This window comes from Dunckerocampus dactyliophorus, chromosome 14 (genome assembly GCF_027744805.1).
Source record: "Dunckerocampus dactyliophorus isolate RoL2022-P2 chromosome 14, RoL_Ddac_1.1, whole genome shotgun sequence".
Taxonomy (NCBI): Eukaryota; Metazoa; Chordata; class Actinopteri; order Syngnathiformes; family Syngnathidae; genus Dunckerocampus; species Dunckerocampus dactyliophorus.
Window position 1 is genome coordinate 20,255,824 of NC_072832.1, and position 20,379 is coordinate 20,276,202.

The 20,379-nt window shown below is 39.9% G+C and overlaps 2 protein-coding genes across 2 annotated transcripts in view; one reads left to right on the forward strand and one right to left on the reverse strand.

Moving 5' to 3' along the window:
* Positions 1–20,379, forward strand: part of LOC129194311 (hepatitis A virus cellular receptor 1 homolog) — a 286,203-nt gene that overhangs the window by 209,722 nt on the left and 56,102 nt on the right. The window lies entirely within an intron of this gene.
* LOC129193780 (hepatitis A virus cellular receptor 1 homolog) lies at positions 5,954–9,424 on the reverse strand. Its single transcript, XM_054798415.1, has 8 exons — positions 9,259–9,424; positions 8,866–9,195; positions 8,413–8,495; positions 8,195–8,290; positions 8,096–8,121; positions 7,411–7,488; positions 6,413–6,474; positions 5,954–6,261 (listed from the first exon to the last, which is right to left on the reverse strand). Exons 1-8 carry the CDS (start codon positions 9,314–9,316, stop codon positions 6,254–6,256), a joined length of 741 nt encoding a protein of 246 aa, XP_054654390.1. The 5' UTR covers positions 9,317–9,424; the 3' UTR covers positions 5,954–6,253.

Sequence of the window (20,379 nt, forward strand, 5' to 3'; positions counted from 1 at the left end):
AAACATTACCGACAAAACTAAAGAGAAAGTTATATCTATTGTCTATTAGACTGCGGACGGCTTCTTCAAGCAAAGCTCAACTCATAGATATCAAAACATATTTGCGGGGAATTGAGGACAGTCATTTTTATTCTGAAATAATTGAAAAGTATAATTGGGCAAGGGTGTCTCAACTTTTTCCAGTGAGAGCCACATGCAAGTAATTTGAAGGATGCATGGTGCAGCATGTGCCACCTACTCCTGGACACTTAAAAAACAAACCTTTTTGTATTAATTAACTTGAAATATTGATCATATTTCATTTTATCGTAATTCTTGGTCAAAAATGTGTATTTTGCATGGTCACATTTTGATTCAAGTTGAGCACTGATAAATAGATAAGTAATCATCCTACATATCTTTTGTTCCAGTTGAATGTTGGCATCCTTCCGTTTGAATGGGTTGAATTTGAGCTTCGCTTTTGTCCACTTAGGATGGTTATGGTTTAAGTCTGCATATTAATGCAATGCGAAATGTAAGGGGGAAGTTTCACAATCATGATAAAGCAGTATCGGAAGTACAAAAATACATAGAACCAACGATAAGGCCTCATTTTTGGAGGAATCCCCACTCGCGGTTGACAGGTTTACATCGCTGCGCCGTGCAGGCATTGGGACGCCAATATAAATGAAATCGTCAAGATTAAACACTCTTTAATGCACAACATAATCGTCAAACTTATTTGTTCATATAACACAATGAACAACTCTTCCTCTGTTGGTCTCATTAGCTCTAAGGCTGCATTAGCAGTGTCACAGTGCCCTCTACTGGTCAAGCATGTACAGTAGCAGTATAAATACAGTACTGATTGAGCGACTGACTACAAGGCAAAATAAAATAAAATATAGACCAGTCAGCTTGTGTTCGTATCCGCGAGTGTTCGCTAGTCGGGTGTTCGTAAGTTGGGGATTAGAAACCATGATTGGTGCACAGGTGTGCCTTAGACTGCCCACAATAAAAGGCAACTCTGAAATGCAGTTTTGTTTTATTGGGGGGGTGGTGGGTTTTACCTCATGCAGTGCAACACATCTCCTTGGCATAGAGTTGATCAGGTTGTTGGTTGTGGCCTGTGGAATGTTCGTCCAATCTTCAATGGCTGTGCGGAGTTGCTGGATATTGGCGGGAACTGGTTCACGCTGTCGTATACGCGATCCAGAGCTTCCCAAACATGCTCATTGGGTGACAGGTCCGGTGAGTATGCTGGTCATGCAAGAACTGGGATATTTTCAGCTTCCAAGAAGTGTGTGCAGATCCTTGCAACATGGGGCCGTGCATTATCCTGCTGCAACATGAGGTGATGTTCTTGGATGTACGGCACAGCAATGGCCCTCAGGATCTCATCATGGTATCTCTGTGCATTCAAAATGCCATCAAAATGCACCTGTGTTCTTCGTCCATTACAGACACCTGCCCATACCATAACCCCACCGCAACCATGGGCCACTTGATGCAAACCGCGATGTAAACCATTCACCCACACAGCGCCACACACGCTGTCTGCCATCTGCCCTGAACAGTGTAAACCGGGATTCATCCGTGAAGAGAACACCTCTCTAACGTGCTAGACGCCATCGAATGTGAGCATTTGTCCACTCAAGTCGGGTCGGAGTCTGGTCGAGACCCCGATGCATGCAGATGAGCTTCCCTGAAACGGTTTCTGACAGTTTGTGCAGACATTCTTTAGTTATGCAAACCGATTGTTTCAGCAGCAGTCCGAGTGGTTGGTCTCAGACGATCTTGGAGGTGAACATGCTGGATGTGGAGGTCCTGGGCTGGTGTGGTTACACGTGGCCTGCGGTTGTGAGGCTGGTTGGATGTACTGCCAAATTCTCTGAAACGCCTTTGGAGACGGCTTATGGTAGAGAAATGAACATTCAATACACGAGCAACAGCTCTGGTTGACATTCCTGCTGTCAGCATGCCAATTGCACGCTCCCTCAAATCTTGCGACATCTGTGGCATTGTTTTTGTGGTTGAATACCACATATTAGTAAACAAAAAAAAAGCATACTTAAGATAAATACTTAAAATTTTATGCATTTTCAAGCATAAAAATAGCTGAATAAAGTAAAATACAAATATAAGGCATTCAGAGGACACATTCAAATCGTGATATGTAGTATTCTACATTGGTCACTAGGTGTCAGTAAGGGTACTGTAATGTTGGGTGAGACACACAAGCACCTGCCTTGATCCCCGGAACAACAGGCTTTTCTTGCAGGTTTGAATGATCACACAGCAGGCAAAATAATAATATCACACAATAATCATAATAACAACTCTATTGTTGCTATTGTTGCACTCCAGCCTGAACCTCTGACATCCTCCATACATTCATTTTCATGTCTTCAATGTTTTATGTTCTCTTATGTCTACTATATTTGGTAATACAAGTGTAATGGTCATTATAGGGGTGTTATTTGATGTCTAGAGGGCTCTAATAATGTTAAAACCTGTATTTAGAAGGTTGTGAACAGGTTTTCTATGCTCAAACTATGAAAATATTCCATTTATAAAGATGGAATCCTACTTTGTGGAAATTCACTTGTCACAATTAGGTCTGGAACCAATTAACAGTGATAAACAAGGGATTACTGTACAATAAATTGCAGTAATTACGCTGGATTTAGCACAGTGCTGGTTTGCATCTGTAGTCTCATACATAAAGAGCATAAAACCATACAATTCAGTAAAAATGAAAGAACAGAATAAAACTGATTCAATAATACAGATGATTTATTTAAGAAAATAGTTTTATTTGCATACCTTTGTGTTGCACAACAAACATAGCAACCAGAGTGTCTATTGACTATTGTAGATAATTTGTGTCTTTGTGGCTGTGTTGTTTCTGTGTTTCTGGCTCAGCACTCCCCTATAGCAATGCATAGTTTTACTCCTCTAGAAAGAGATTTTAATTTTAACTGCATAGCCAATCCCTTTTTTCCACTAAAATCCATGGTCATGATCCTTTACTTTTTTTTTCTTACTTTCATACAATTCACTATGCTCTCGTCTGTACAAAATATGAATCATAAAAGAGAGTGACTTTGGACAAGTTTTAAAATCAATGAACATTTTTCTGATTTTCTTTGTTTGTGTTATGAAATAGAAATGACCTCTTTTCTGATATAGAAATATATTTTAACAAAAACCACAAGAATAAAATGTAATATAATATGTAATAATATATAAACATTGTCTCCATATGGGGGTAAATTCGGGTAAACAAAAAAACGTATTTTTTTTTTTATTTTTGCAAGCAACCGCAAATTATTTAGTAGTCTAGTCGCAGTTGTTTGTTTACATATCCCCCACGGCCCCCTATGTAAAGCCGTTATGACTCGGGTATGGTAAGATATCGACAGAATTTTTAAAAACTATCATACCCGAGTCCTTATGACTAAGCTCAAGCACACCTGTTAGTGTGAGTGGGTAACAAACTAACAACAGACTTAACAACTCACAAGTTCTGACATAAGTCATTGTCCGAGAAGTGTTTCCTGTGAGTGGTAATATGGCGGCCGCGTGGCTTCACAAGTCATTGACCAATGGCCTATCCACATTTTTTTCGAACAGATCAGTGGTAAAGACCCTCAGGGGTGTTATATGTTGTGTTGATTTCCGTGTTTTTTTTCACTTTTATTGAACATTACGTTAAAAAAAAACAAAGAAATACGAATAACAAACGACAAAGGAATTGAAATCGGAGGAATGTACATAAAGTATAAAGTAACACAAATTGATAAAATGTTCAAAGTTTCAATTTAGTCACAACGCTAGGAGTTTTCCATGAGTGTAACGTCCTCTACCGGTGTTTGTGTACGTGTTGCCATGGAAGATGTGTTCCGGATTTGGAGGGGGAGTGAAAAGAGATACGGACAGGAAGTGACGACATGAGTTCCTCATGTTGGTCGAGCTGTTGGAAGTTAGGTCGGCGTGGGGTCCGTGACAGTAGCCGGTGTTCGGGATTGTGGTGCTGTGTAGTGATTGTTTGACTTCAATAAAAAAGGCTGTTGTTCCGTACATCCGGTGTTTGTGCTGCGCACAGAGTGTTCCAATATACTACAGTGATTGGTCGTGCTCCGTCATGACTGTGGTGACGGCTTACGCAAGGCTAATTTATATGAAAAATAATAATAATCAACACGGGTTTTTCCATCCGGGTTACACTAATATTTTACATATATTCTCTAACGCAATTTTTTTTACACTCATTTAGCATTTTATTTTGCCATTTCCACTTTGTAATTCGTTTTTATGTGACATGTGATACTAACCTGGCTTGCTTTTGTGAGGCAAAGAGTAATACTGACACCTGCTGACCAAAAACATTTTTACTTGGACAAGCCTCTTGCAGTGGTGCATTCTTTGTTTTTTCTATTCCTTTGGTATTTTTTTATTTGCAAACATTGAGTGCGTGTTTAAAGCAGTGCTGGACATATAAAGTGCATATTTACATATGTGAGTCGGTTATAGAACACAGTACATAAAAGATAAGTCAGCAATGGTGTACCAAAGGAGCGAGGCGGTGCGTTGTCGGGGGATGTGTCACTAAATGAAAAGTGAGCTGTAAACTGGTAAAACCTAGTAATCAAATATGAGAGCAAAAAGAATAAAAACAGGATAATGATAAATAATAGTCGTCATGATGATTGTCATGTAGCTGAGAGAGAGAAAAATGATATCCAGTATGTATATACCTGTATGCATAGAAAAAATTACAAATAAAAAAAAGGATAAATAAAATCGATTAAATCATACAAAATAATATTGGTAATTAAAAATAATAGTTAATAACAAACATAATTAATATTATTATGTATTTGTTAGAGCTTCTAATCGATTAAAATAGTTAATCATGATAATCGCATTTTGCACATAGTTAAATCATAATTGATCACATTTAATCGCAGATGAAAAAGGCAAATGGTGGTCACACCAGATACTGACGGGTTTTCTGAGTCCCCTTCTTGCCTTATTAATGGGGTTGGGACCGTTGGGTTGTATACAGTAAATGAGAACAGGGAAAAGGCTAAGTGTAGTCACCATCTCCATGCATGCGTGCAGCCTGCATGTGCTCGATGAAAGGGGGGGTCCTCTCCCACTGACACTCGGCCCGGTACCGATCCAGCTGCGCTTCCAACCGCAGCTGGGTGAACGACACCCGGGATGTCATGTGTCTGTTCCGATGCTGACTGTACTCTCCGGACACGATGGGAGTGACTGCAGACTTCCAGGAGAAATAAATATGTAATCACTGGAGTGTGCGCGCATGCGTGTGTGTCATGGATCACCTTAAACACGTGCGTCTGTGGAACAGTGCTACGGTTATTTGAAGCAGTTACCTGCAGTTGGTACATTGAGTCGATACATTTCACATAAGCAGCAGTGGAGTGGAACTATAACTCCCGCTAATCTTTTCAGTTAGCGCATTAAGGGATCAGGTAGAGCTGAGGAAACAGCAATGCAACCTTTTCTGTGTCTCATATGCAACGCAAATAAAGGGAGACTCCAAGTGCGTTCGAAAAGTAGGATGTGTAAAATGAGGTATTCAAATGTTACCAATGATACTAATCAAAGTTGTGTCTCTATTATGAGACTGCACTATTAGAGACAGTACTGGAAGCTCACAGGAAATAAATTACTGTAATCTAATTCATTCAAGTTAATTTGAGTACTCCATACTCAATATAAACAAGTAACTGTAATCCAAATATTTAAGATATTTTGAGTACTGCAAACGCAAAATAAACAAAGTTACTATAATCCAGTTATGTAGTAAAATTGAATTACTGCACGCTCACAATAATTAAGTAAATCCTATGTAATTCATCTAAGTTAACAAAAATTAGTTTTTGTGAGGCAGGAAGTTTGCATATTCTTTTTAAGTAAAGTCAACTTATTATATTTTACAGGAGATAAAATACACGATAAAGGAGATAAGCATCAAAGAAAACCGGAAATCACAGCAATAATACAATATTCTTCAATGAAGAAAATTCATTTTCAAATCATTTTGTGCTTGTCAAAGAGTAGGTTTTATCATGATCACTTAAAAAAACAGAACCCAATTTTAATATCGAAATCACAGCTTCTCCACCGAGTGATTGTAATGATTCATCTAGGTGCAGCACGGTGGACGAGTGGTTAGCATGTCAGACCAGGGTGTCCTCCGCCTCTCGCCCAAAGTCAGCAGGGATAGGCTCGAGCTCACTCAAGGCCCTGAGGAGGACAAGCGGGACAAAAAAATGAATGATTTTCAAAGGTCTACATAGACTTACACCTTTAAGATGAACCATTAAGTTGTATCATATTTGGTTTGGCTATCATTGGCTGAAAAAAGACAAACTAATATAGAAAAATGGATGCTTACCTTTGAATGGACCATACGGCATCCTAATGAATTCCACACCCTTTCCGTTACTGGCCTGCACGCTGAAAATACAAGACATGTGATTGGGTCATTGCTGATCATTGCTGATATATACGCTCTATATGATACTGTATGTATTCACTAGGGGTGCAACAATACACAAAGATGGTATCCGTGTTGATCTTGCTGCCACATCGCCGTCTTTGCCAACAATAAGTCTTCAATGAAGGTAAAAGTAACCTTAAATGTTCATTTATCCCCTTCATTCATCATTTATACGTATTTATATGCATTTTAATTGTTTTCTGCATGTAAGACTATAATTGTAAAACTACAAAACATGTTTTGAGTTAACATTTTTGGCTTTCAGGAACCAATTAATGACAGGAACGAATTAATAAATAAATGCCGTGCGAAAGTTATTTGATGTCAGGAGTTCAGTTCAGACTAAGAGACCAATTAAAGGTTCAGCAGGTTTTTGCAGTTCCTGGAGTGTGAACATGTTTTTCAAATTTTATGAGATGATGAATTTGTTTTTTTTAAAATTATATTTCAAATTAAATATTTATTATTAATCATCAAAATTATTAAAACATTAACAAATATATTCTGTAAATATTTCCCTCTTTTTATAAATAGAATATAACAGTTTCACTTTTTGAATTCAACTGATATAAATGAAAAGATATTCAAATTTATTGAGATGCACCTGTGTGTGTGTGCGTGTGTGCGTGTGTGGGTCACATGTACGGTATATACTGTAATTATAATGAACAAAAAAACAGTAAAAATGGGGGGAAAGAGCAAAAAGGCATAATATAACAAGAACAAGTCAATACGAATAAGATTCAGCATGCAGCTCGTTTGTCAGTTGGCCTGCGGCACATTCAAAAACAATATGATACAAAAAAAAAACACCTAAAATAAATGAATCTGTAAGAATGGAAAAAAGTAGACATTTTGCTAGCAATGAAACAAAAATCTATACATTTTGTTACCTATAAACTGCCATTGGCTCGCGACCAGTCCAGGGTGTTCTCCGCATTTCCTGAAGTAGGCTCCATACCCTCGCGACCCTGGTGAGGAAATGGATGGATGGATGTTACCGATTACCCAAAGCTGACACAAAGTTGGCCTAAATGTGAATATATAATCAATTCCAATATATACTCTTTATACGTTATACTCTTCTTTATAGCCTTTTGGTACTGTTTTCCAACAACACCCCTGAAAAAATAGTAACATGCATTATTTTGTGTTCATTAAGGTCCTAGTGTTTGTATTTTGTTATTATGTAAAAAAAAATTAAGAAATATTATTTTGCCCAACAAATAACAATAACCTTTTTAGCATTTTAAAATAGTGAAAAAAATGTGAGTGTTCTCCTTTCTATTCCAGGTGGTCTAATAAAGCCCTTTAAGCACTGCACCTTGGGTTGTTTTTAACGTCTTTAATGTAAAAAGTGTGTCAGAATGGCCCCCGCATCCTTCAATTTGCTGTACGCAATTTAATCAAACTAAACCAGCATCAGTGCAAAACTTGATTCCTAACAAAAAGTGAAGCTGGGAATCACCAATCAGATTCCTATGATGTCATTCCTATCCTGCTCACAGCCTCTAGAGGGAAGATTTGCATCACATTTGAGGATTATTCACTTCTTTGTTGAAAAAAACGACTACTCACAAGTTTACTCCGCCTGTCCGTGTTTTCTGTGAAGAGAGGATGAGGAGCAAGTTTAAAAAAAAGTACTTTGTGGTTCCTCAAGGTAAACGGCACACTTACAATGTACCATGTGGCAACCAGGGCAACAGTCAGCATCACCAGAACAAGGGGTGTCACAGTGGAAGCCACCACAATTGTTGTCTCACTCTTGGTCTCCTATGCAGGGAAGATACCAAAACAGAGCACAGGAACACAGCAGACACTTTTACATGTTATTTTACACTGATGGGTCGGCACACTCTGAGTTACAATATGGAGGTGGTGGGAGTGGTGCTCACGTTGGCAGTGGAGGGCGTGGTGGCCATGGTGGGAGTTGGTGCTGTCTGGATGGAGGAGGGGGCCACGGCCTCTCTGGGGGGTCCTGGAAAGTGTGTGACACAGCCACAGGAGTCCAAAAGAGTGAACTGTTGCCAGACTTGGGCAGTGCAAGACATGCTCGAGGCCTCGTTAAATATGTCAGTTATAAACACAAACGTTATAAAAGTTAAGAAAAAAGACAAATAAATAATTTTCTCTGTGAAACTTCAAGAATAAAGTTGCAGCATCGGTTATGCATAAGTTTCACTTTGGTATTTATAACTGTGGCACGTTCAGGGAAGTGTAAAAAAGATGGGTTCAACTGAATTAATGCAATAATACTTTTAATACATTTTTTTTTATCAAATATAATCATCTTCAAATATATATTAAGAACTTTAGACAGTGAAGGCTGATGGTGTGGTGGGTCTTACCTTCTATCTTCACGTCCCACTTCATCAACTTATAGATACCGATGCCCTTCAACAAACAGAAATAATATCCAGAGTCATCCTCATTGACATCCATGATGGTCATTGCCGCATCGCCCTCAGCAATGTTGCCTGTGAAGTTGTAGCGCCCAGACGGTCTGGTGAAAATCACTTTCCCATCTGACCGGAACATCTCATCAGTGCACTCATCCTCGTAAACCAAAACTCCTCTACCCCAGCATACTAGACGTATGTCAGGTGCTTGTTCAGGGGGAAAGCTGCATGGTAAAGTGACATTTTCCCCAACTGGGAACGTGAGCGGTAAGACGCAACCTGTAAGACAGAAAGTCCTTTAAGATGTGCCAGCCTATGAATCAGGGAAAATGTAACTCTTACCCAGGAGGAGACTAAAACCACAAGTCCAAGCAAGGAGTCTTCCGACAGGAGAAGTCATGGTGTCGTAATCTGGCTGTCTCAGAATCAGTTGAAAAAACTTAAGTTCAGCTCAACACTGACAGTGCGACTGGGGAAAAGTCTTTATCAACAGGAGTGACGATGCCCATAGAAGGCGGATGAGAACTCATGAGGGCTGTGGCCATCCCTTTGGTCCCTCCCACATTTAATTCTTATGAGCACAGTGAAAAAAATGAAAAAAACACTCCTAGCAGTGATGCAATGTGAGGAGAGACAATTCAAAGACAGATTAGAACAGGGGTGGGCAAACTTTTTGACTCGCGGGCCGCATTGAGTTAAAAAAATTGGCCGGGGGGCCAGACTATATATTTGATACATGCACACTATTTTACGCTTATAATTCTGACAGTCCACCTGGAATTACAGAGTCATACAATCTGCTATATGTGCCTGTGTGCCTTTTTTCAGGAGCACTCTAAACATCAGACCACATCAAACAACAATTGAACTTTACATTTTTTTTCTACTGAATTAAGGATGTGATACACACGTGAAAAAGCTATTAAACCATCAAAAGGTTGTCTCAGATTGACTGACTCTGACTACTTGCAAGTCATGTTGCCAGCTTGTATGTTTAAGGTTTAAATACTTTGGAAGCAACTGGCGGGCCGGATTCAAATGCTTGGCGGGCCGCATGTGGCCCCCGGGCCGTAGTTTGCCCACCCCTGGATTAGAACAATCATTCGTAGTCTGTCTTATTCCGGTTTTATTCCCAAATCAAAGTAGATTGTGTTGTTTTCATAACAGCAAAGGAACAAACTAAAGATGATTGACCAAATGTCTCTCTAGACCAGGGGTGTCCATAGTGCGACCCAGGGGCCATTTGCGGCCCGTGGCTGTTTTTGAATTGGTCTGCGGAACATTCTAAAAATAGAACTTAACAAGAAAACTTTAAAAAGTTGCAAAAATGTACAAATCTAACAATAAAGTCAAAATATTAAGACAAAAACAAGGTAATGAAAAAAAGCTCTGAGTTCACTAGAATAACATCGTAATATTATGAAGAAAAATAACATCATTGTAGTAGCATACAGTTGAAATATGGAAGAAAAACGCTATTCTTTTAATATCGTAAAATGAAGGTGAAATGGGGGAAGGAAAACCCAGCAGAAATTTAAACAAAATAGCTGTAATTTTACAAGAATAAAGTCAAAATATTCAGTGAAAAAAGTCGTATTCTAAGAAGAAAAAAGTAGCAATTTTAAGACAATAAACAAGTAATATTGTGAAGAAAAATTATGTAATTTTAATAGCATAGAATTGGAAAAGAGAAAAAAAATACATAACATTTTTGAAGTCGTAATATTATGAGAAACAAAACAAAATAAAGTTGTCATTTTTAGAAAGTTAGTTTGGGGGAAATGTTATACTATTACAGGAATAAAGTCATAACATTATGTGAATAAAGTCATAATATCACAAGAAGATTTACAAATCTTTCGGAAGAAAGTTTGAAATATTTGGAAAATAAATTTTTTACAGCAAAAATGGGGAAAAAATAGCAGAGTGAAGTTGATATTAAAAATAGTCCTTTTCACCTACATCACAAAGCTGAGATGCATTTTTTTTGCATATTTATTTCACAATGAAATCAATTTAATTAAAATACTTCATGTGTATACAGTAAGTCAAGATTACGGTATATTATAGATCAATGGGAGTTGCACAATTACATAGTGATCTCGTCAATGTACTCTATAAGTTAAAGGTCTTTCACGTCACAGCTTTTATGTGTTAGGACTTGGTTCCAAGGAATATAACCTACGGAGGCACTTTTGCTTTTGGATAAACACACAGAAATGAAAAACTTTGAAAGACAAATACAGTCATTCCTTGTTTATCGTGGTTAATTGGCTGCAGGCCCGACCGTGATAAGTGAATTCCTTATTAATAAATGGAATCATTTTGTAGTTAGAGCATAGAAAACCTGTTTACAACCTTCTAAATACAGTTTTTAACATTATTAGAGCCCTCTAGACATGAAATATCACCCCTATGGTCACCTTTACACTGCTAGAACCCAATATAGTAGATATACTAAGAGAAAATAAGCCATTTAAGACATAAATAACACTCATGCTCGTGTGTGTTGATGTAAATGCGTTCTGGTGTTGAACAGGACGTGACATTGAGGGTTCAGTTGAGTTTTATCTTGGGGTGGATAACGGCCACAACAGTAGCCCATTTTAGGGATTATTGTTCCTGTTGTGAGATCATTCAAACCTGCAATAAAAGCCTGTTGCTCCGGTCATCAAATCAGGTGCTTGTGTGTCTCACCCAACATTACAGTAACATTACTGACACCTAGTGACCAGTGTAGAATACTACATATCATCACGTCTTTGACTGTGTCTTCAGAATTCTTTACTCATTTAGCGGCCGCACGGTGGCCTAGTGGTTAGCATGTTGGCCACACAGTCAGGAGATCGGGAAGATCGGGGTTTGAATCTCTGTTGGGCATCTCTGGAGTTTTCAGGTTCATTGGTGACTCTAAATTGTCCATAGGTATGAATGTGAGTGTGAATGGTTGTTTGTCTATATGTGCCCTGAGACTGGCTGGTGACCAGTCCAGGGTGTACCCCGCCTCTCGGCCAAAGCCAGCTGGGATAGGCTCCAGCATACCCTAGTGAGGATAAGCGGCATAGAAGATGGATGATTACTACATTTAGCCATTTTTATGCTTCAGAATGGTTAATTTTGACAAAGATACGTAAAATTTTCTTAATAATGACACTGATACTGTAGTTTGCACTTCAAATGTACTTTCAATTCTACTGTGATGAACCTTATTTTTGTAAAATGCACTTTTGCTGTTACATTAAACCAGCTACATTCAAATGCAGAGGTCAGTGTATTCAGCAAATATCAACTGCTTGTATTGTTTTTTGAATTTGCTCATCTCTGTACATTGTTTGACTTCCTTACTCAATCTGTTCCATAATTTAATTCCACACACGGAAATGAAATGCTGTGGGTTTTCAGCGTAGTTCTCGCATATAAATGTTTTAAGTTTAATTTTCCTCTAAGATCATATTTCTCGTCTCTGATAGAGAAATATTGTATGACGTTTTTGGGTAACAAGTTATTTTTAACTTTATGCATTATTTTATGAGTTTGAAAATTTACGAAATCAGCTAATTTTAGTATCTGCGATTTTAAAAATAAAGGGTTTGTATGTTCTATAAACGTGGCGTTATGAATGATCCTCACCGATCTTTTCTGCAGTACATTGAGTGAGTGAAGATTGCTTTCATAATGATTGCAAGATTGCAAAAGCAAAAAAAAAAACAAAAAAAACTGCAGAGTTCAGTCTTTAGCTCCTTTTCCACCAAATGTCCACTAAGTTTTGATTTTAGTTCTTGGAACTAAAAGATTCCTGTGAACCATGGCCTTTTGTGTTTGATTACAATGTGTTGATTGGACTTTACTAACTTACTAAACACATCACCTGCCATTCAATCTATTCATATTTTTAAAATCATAGTTGTGATCATACAAATCACACTGATTGATTTTCGTAAAATTCAGAATTAAACATATTATCTGCAACAATAGCTTATAAACATTCTGATTGATGCATCCATCCATCCATTTTCTATACTGCTTGTCCTCATTACAGTCACAGGTAAGCTGGAGCCTATCCCAGCTGCGCCTCACCTGCCTTCACATCACTGTTTCTCTGAGAGACTGCTTTGGTGTATGTGTGTGTGACGGACGTGTACGTGGATACCAGACAGTGGTGAGTGAAAGCCATGACCGCCCTTCATTGAATTTGGGTCAAATTTAACAAAGTTTAACTTTGAATTGTGACCAATATAAACATTTATTTGTCCAATCTGTTCTTTTGGTGGTGGTGTTCTTATATGTTTTGGTTGAAAAGTGTAGTTTGGAGACAAAGACTGACAGCAACGACGCACTTTCTTCCAAATAAACATCAGCATAAATAGTGAAAGATTTTAATCCTACACCATGCAGGCTGTATAGGCGGGGCATGGTGACCGAATTTGATGGCCAGTCTACTGCTTCACCACAAAAAGGGATGATATAATATAATATCATAAGGTCTGACGTTGGGCTTGAAGAAAACACCCTGAAGCAATCCATTGGTCACTTCCTCAGTTACACACAGCATCACCCAGTGGGGACACAACATGACATTAAAAAAGCTTTCATACATTCTCAGTGACAATTACAATTACACACACGCGTGCACATATATGCATGTATATATTCATGCAGACATGCATACATAGACATGCATACATACACACCTACAGAGATACCTGTACATTCATACGCTGTATATACGTACTTCCCCACATAACTCACTGATTTATCTGTGATTTATCAATGGTATTGTCATGCTGTTCCTTTTATTATAATGATGGTGATGTTGCCAATAAGATTACTAACAGTTGTTGTTCATTTTATTATTATTATGGTTAATATTTTCATTATTCCTATTACCACTAATAAGTATAACTGCCTCAATACAATATTATCACTGTGGCTGTTATTATGTTATTATTATCTTATGTCTGGTGACCAGTCCAGGGTGTACCCTGTCTGTCGCCCGAAGTCAGCTGGGATAGGCTCCAGCATGCCCCCGCGACTCTAAAAAGGAGAAGCGGTATAGAAAATGGATGGATGGATGGATGGATGGATGGGATTATCTTATGTTGCTGTTGTTGTTGTCTCTCTCTGGATAGATCACTTCCTCAAGTAGTCACAGTGCCACCAGTCAGCTGGGTTAGGCTCCAGCTCACCTGTGACCCGAAGGATGACAAGTGGCATAGAAATTGGATGGAAGGATATGTTTTATTGTCTGGAAGTACACTTGTTTGTTGGTGAAAGCTTAGAGCAACTTTTCTTTTCTTGAGATGTTGTCCTTGAAACCAAAATACCGTGGCTGAGAACAAGAAACAAAGAGAAAAGTATTCTTTTTTTGCTACTTCATGTAGCAAACTAAGTATTCCTGACAAAAACTGAATCACACTCCCAGCATTAAAATGCAACATTAAAGGACAACTTGAGGATATTTGCATTTTTGAGAAGAGAAATACTGTTCCTTATACAGTATGTCACAAAAGTCAGTGCACCCCTCACATGTGTGGTGTTCCCTCGAAATAACTTACCACACTGCAATTTACTGGACAGTATGAACAAAAGTAGAAGTGAGTACACCCCGATGAATAAGTACACAACCTTACGTTAGCTGGATATTCGAGTTGGCCACCAACAAGTTGGCAGTATAAAGTATAATTTGTTTGCCGCATCAATGTTGGTATAAGATCGACAAAATTTATTGTTTTGCTTGTGTGACTGGTTGGAAGAAGTCCAGTGTAAAAAACGGGGAACTTTGTACACCCTGAATCCGGAGGTGTTTAATCCTGTGAGTGGTGCATTCTCCTTTGCACAAATCTCCTTTTTTGCACAATTTCAGCCAAACTAGAGAGCACCGTCGCACACTGTCCATGGTTGAAATGGATGAACACAAACGCTTCCTGCAGCTTCTTCTTTGTTGGTGTTCCGCTGCCACTTTGAACATCAGTGCTTCTGATGGTGTTTAGGCCAGCAGAGAAGGCAGCACACCACTGCTGTATGATAAGATGGAGTGACCAAACAACACGGACCATCTTAACAGGAGGACCAGAGCAGACAAGTCCTGCAGATGTTCTTCCAGTCTGTTGTTACCTGGATGGACAAAATAATGAGGCGGCCTAGTTCTGTGACTGTCATGAAGCTGGACTTCCTAGTGACAGGTGCAGAGAGAAAATCTTTGGGTACACTGCTGACCATCGTACATGATGCCAGCCACCCTCTGCATGCCACCATCAGCATGCAGACAAGTTTGGTCAGTGAGAGGCAGCTCCTCCGCAGGAGGAAAACTAACTGCTCCTAACTCAAACTAACTTACAATATAAGTTAACTTAAACTAACTTACAATACGTATAAGTTAACTTAAACTAACTTAAAATCCTTTGTTTCTGGCGCCATCAAACTCCTCACTAAAAGGGAGGAGGGGAGGCAATGAATGTGACACTAGACACTAAACAAAGCATCACTGACAATGTACATTTGTAACCTGGACAATGTAATCATTAAACTTTAGCCTTAAATTATGTACTGTACATATATTTCTCTATCCAGCCATACTCATTTTCGCTTGTCCTCAATAGCATCGCGGGTATGCAGGAGCCTATCCCAGCAGACTTTAGCAGAGAGGCGAGTTACACTCTGGACTGGTAACCAGCCAATCGCAGGGCATATATAGGGCACATATGGAGTAGAACGAAAAACTGTGAGGGCAAACCACTGAACTCTATTCGTGGAATGGCCCCGATCGATTGCTGCGCATCGATTGACCATAGAGGCCTGACGCCACCGGAAGTATAGAAGTCGCCATGTTGTTTCACCCAATGCAAGAAAGCCGACTGCGATTGACGTGTTCTGCGACATATTGTATGAATAATTTCAAGATTCAAGAGTTTTATTGTCATCTGCATAGTAAAACAGGCAGTTATACCATGCAATGAAATTCTTATTCTGTTCATTCTCCCAAGAAAAGAAAGAAAACACAAGAAAGTAATAAGAACATAAGAAACATAAATACCAATAAATTAAGCAACAACAACAGAAGAGACATCAATACAGATAAATAATACAAATAAATAAATAAATAAATAAAAGTGCTATGAGTGTGTGCGTGTGTTGCGTGCGGCGTGTGTGAGTGCTTCGTTGAGAAGCCTGATGGCCTGTGGGTAAAAGCTGTTTGCCAGCCTTGTGGTCCTGGACTTCAAACTCCTGTAGCGTCTGCCTGACGGTAGGAGTGTGAATAATGAGTGTTGTGGATGTGTGCTGTCCTTGATGAGGTTGTGTGTTCTTCGTAGGACTCTAGTTTTATAAATGGCTTGCAGTGAGGGGAGGGCTGCCCCAACAATGTTCTGTCAGGTCTTGATCACCCGCTGGAGTGCCTTCCCATCACGTGTTGTACAGTTACCGTACCAAACAGTGATGGAGGCTGTAAGGACACTTTCCATAGTGCATCTGTAGAAGCAACTCAGGATTGTGGTGGACATGCCAAATTTCCTCAGTCTTCTCAGGAAGTACAGTCTCCTTTGTATTGTATTTGTACTTTATTTATCCCACAGCGGGGAAATTCACTTGTTACAGCAGCAAGCAAGATACGCAAGTAAAGAGTACAGTGTAAAGAATACATATTGACTACAACATGGTTCAGGTGGTGCAGGTGTTGTAGAGCCTGACAGCGGTCGGTATGAATGACCTGCGGAACCTCTCCTTCTTACACCGTGTGTGTCACAGTCTTTGGGACTTCTTGATAATTTGTTGGGTGTTGTGAGACCAGGTGAGGTCCTCGCTGATGTGTGTGCCAAGGAACTTGAAGGTTTTCACCCTCTCCACCTCAGTCTCATCAATAAACAGGGGTCTATGCGGTTCCTTTTCCCTTGTTCTTGGGTCGATGATCATCTCTTTAGTCTTATCTGTATTGAGAAGGAGATTGTTAGGTCCCAGTACCAGTACTCACAATTTTTGAGCTGGATGTGTGATTGTGGACTGTGACTGACTGGGGCCTGCCTGTTAGAAAGTTAAACACCCAGTTACAGAGGGAGGGTGACAGGCCAAGTGTGAGGAGCTTATTTGTGAGTTTGTGGGGGCTGACTGTATTGAATGCAGAGCTATAGTCTATAAATAGCATTCTAATAGCATAAATAGTCATTCAAGCAGGTCACGTTGCTCTTCTTGGGTACGGGCACTATGGTGGTGGACTTAAAGCAGGTCGGTACAGATGCTTGTGCAAGCGACAGGTTAAATATGTCAGCAAGCACATCAGCTAGCTCTGATGAGCAAACCCGAAGTGCACGTCCTGAGATGTTGTCTGGGCTGCTGCTTTTCGTGGGTTTGTTTTGTTCAGAACCCTGCGCACGTCAGCTGATGTCACCATGAGAGGTGAGTCCTGTGTGCTCCCTAAGTCCAGCCACCCTCTCTGCTCATCAGGATTTTGGGTGTCAAAGCGGGCATAGAACTCGTTCAGCTCGTCTGGAAGTGTGGTATGGCTGGATGTGGCTACGCTACTCTGCTGTCGGTAGTCTGTGATGTGCTGGAGCCCCGCCCACATGCGCCGAGGGTCTGAGGTGGAATAGTAGCCCTCCAGCTTCTGTCTGTACTGTCTTTTGGCCTCTCGTATGGACCTCCTCAGGTCATATCTAGCCTTTTTGGAGTCCTCAGCGGTGCCCATGACAAATGCAGTCGAACGAGCACGTAGCTTAGCCCTTACATCACAGTTCATCCACTGTTTTTGGTTAGGGTATTTTCTGTAATACTTGGTGGTAACAGTCTCTATGCATGTGCTAATGTAGCCAGTAACAGCAGAAGCATATTCATCCAAATCAACAGTACAATCTTCCCTCCCCGCTGCAGTTTTAAACACATCCCAGTTTGTGCAGCCAAAGCAGTCCTGAAGTACTTGATCAGTTTCTTCATTCCACACTTTAACTGCGATACTTACTGGGGGAGCTTGTTTAAGAAGTTGTCTGTATGTTGGATAAAGGAATATGGAGATGTGGTCGGCCTTTCCAAAGTGGGGTCTTGGAAATAAATACACAGCGCTAAACTCACAAGGCAAATAAAAAGGTCCTAGTCGCTCTAGCTTTTAGCCTAGCATGCAGGCTGGCCCGCTTGCCTCGTTTACGCCTCGGATGCTTTGCTCGCCGGGTATTCAGCTCACCAGGCCCGCAGGCTGCTGTGTTCTCCCGGCGCAGAAGAAAGGCAAAGTCTGAGAGGCTAAATGAAAGTTCATGGTGAACCCTGGCGTTCAAAAGTGTCTCTCTGTTGTAATGTACTGCGTGAGTGTGTTGAATGTCCAAAATGAACAATAAAATAGCAAAAACTAGAAAAAAACGGAAGAGTGTCTCAGAGATGTCTGCCACAGAGGGCGCCATCTTGCATCTATTTTGTTTACCATTACAGTAACACTTTAATACAAATAACTTATAACACCAAAAAAAATATTTGTTGTTTAATACATGCGTTTCTAAGCGCAGGTTTTGTCTGTAATATTAAATAGCAGGAATTAAAGTTAAATAAAATTAGTGAAAAAAAAATAGATACTTTAACTCTGTAAGCATCTTTTCATCTAAGTAGTTGTAAATGACCCCTTATTCTCCTTTAGATTTCCGCACTGCAATGCTCCACTTCTAAAGCAATGGGTAGTAAATATGCGGAGAGACAGGTGGATTCCTGCAGCCAGATCGCAACTCTGTTCAAGTCATTTCACCGAGGAGAACTTCGACAGGACCGGCCAGACTGTTAGATTGCGACAAAATGCAGTTCCAACAATATTTGACTTTCCTGATCATCTTCTAAAGGTATGCGTTGCATTTAACTTTGATACTACGGAGATCCTTATCACAACAAATACCTTGTGAACACTGAAATTGAGTTGTTATGCATTGTAATTTCACACCATAGAGGTAGAAAAAACCTTAAACTAGAGGGAAATTTGGAGATTTGGGTCTAGTAAATTTACTCTGTTTCAATGGAATTTGTGTTAATTCGTGTTCATTTTTATACCGAACCATAATAAATGTAGTAAATGAAGATACATGTACCTGTATGTGTATGCGTGTGTGCTTTTTTGGGTGAAGCAAGATGGCCGACAATGACTTCATGCGGTCAGCCATGACTCCCCTTCCACGTAGCTTAGAGTTCAGTGGGGCAAACCCAAGCAGTATCAGTAGCAGTAGCAACCAACAATGTGAACAACAGGATCCGGGCTAAGCGTGAGTCAGGAGGTACAATTTGCCAATGAGGACAAGCTGCTGCTGTGCTTAAGAGGGAATAGCAGGTGATCGCTTGCAGGTGTGCCCCTGAGTCTCCGCCTCCGCCAGACAGAGTGTACTGCAACCAACCATTAAAACATTAACAAAGTTTTCTGCAAAAAACACATCTCATTTATTGTATATACTCTGGTCTTGGACCGTAACCCCCATGAAGTGGAGATCTACAGCAACTTTTAATCAGCAGAATTACTGTAGTGACTGTAGCGGCCTCTTTCTTTGCCACAAGCAGCAATCTTGACTGAAAAATTGCCTGATGTACAAGGTCACACAAAGTTCATATGGTTGTGCAGGATCTAGTCACAGAGATAGAGACTGCCTTGTTACAGTTGGACATGGAGCAAATAACACAATCACAATGTAACAATGTAATCTAGCCGTTGGACACACTACATTTTTGGGAGGTTCAGGGTGAGAAAGGTCAGCCGTGACCCGGCCTGAACGCCTCCGAGTCCTGGAGACAAACAGGTCCTAGAGAGATGGAAGGCTGCAGCAGATCACCTTCTCAGCAGCACGCACAATACGCTGCAGTCTGTGCCTTCCCCTGGCAGTGGCCCAGCATACCACATGGTGATGGAGGAGGTGAAGATGGACTCGATGATGGCCGTGTAGAACTGCACCAGCATCTTGGCTGGCAGCTTGAGTTTCCTCAGTTGCCGCAGCAAGAACGCCCTCTGCTGGGCCTTTTGGATGCGGGAGCTGATGGTCACTAATCTGATGTACAGTTAAGCCTCATCTTTGACATATACTGTAGCCCCCACCCCCTAACATTTATTAAATGGAAAATAACTCATTGTGTGTGTGTTTTTCAAAGTAAAAACAGTGACAGCAAAGAGTTAAAATCATACCATGTACAATTATTACATGTGGTATTTTTATTAGAATTGAACTTGAGAGATTTGAGGAAAAAACAGTAGAAACAATTATTCATGTTATGTTTTATAGCAATTTTCCGGATAGGACAGACATAAAAACTTACGCAACACACATAGCGCAGACCTAAACGTCACATCCGGTTACGTATGCCAATAATAACAATACATTAAATGCAGTGATATTTGAATGTAAACCACCATAAGCAGAGTGCAATGATGGATTCATCTCGAGGTTTCCGATGGAGCTTTTTTTTTCTAAATGGAGAAATACCATCCATCCAAACAAATGCTAGCCAATCCTTTTGTCTGTA

Bases quoted from the DNA above. Each gene is read 5' to 3' on its own strand.
- LOC129193780 (XM_054798415.1), bottom strand. From the start codon at position 9,316: ATGACTTCTCCTGTCGGAAGACTCCTTGCTTGGACTTGTGGTTTTAGT. The intron at 9,196-9,258 runs GTAAGAGTTACA...TCTGTCTTACAG, and splicing joins TGGTTTTAGTCTCCTCCTGG to GTTGCGTCTTACCGCTCACG. The intron at 6,475-7,410 runs GTAACAAAATGT...TTGTATTTTCAG, and splicing joins GAGCCAATGGCAGTTTATAG to CGTGCAGGCCAGTAACGGAA.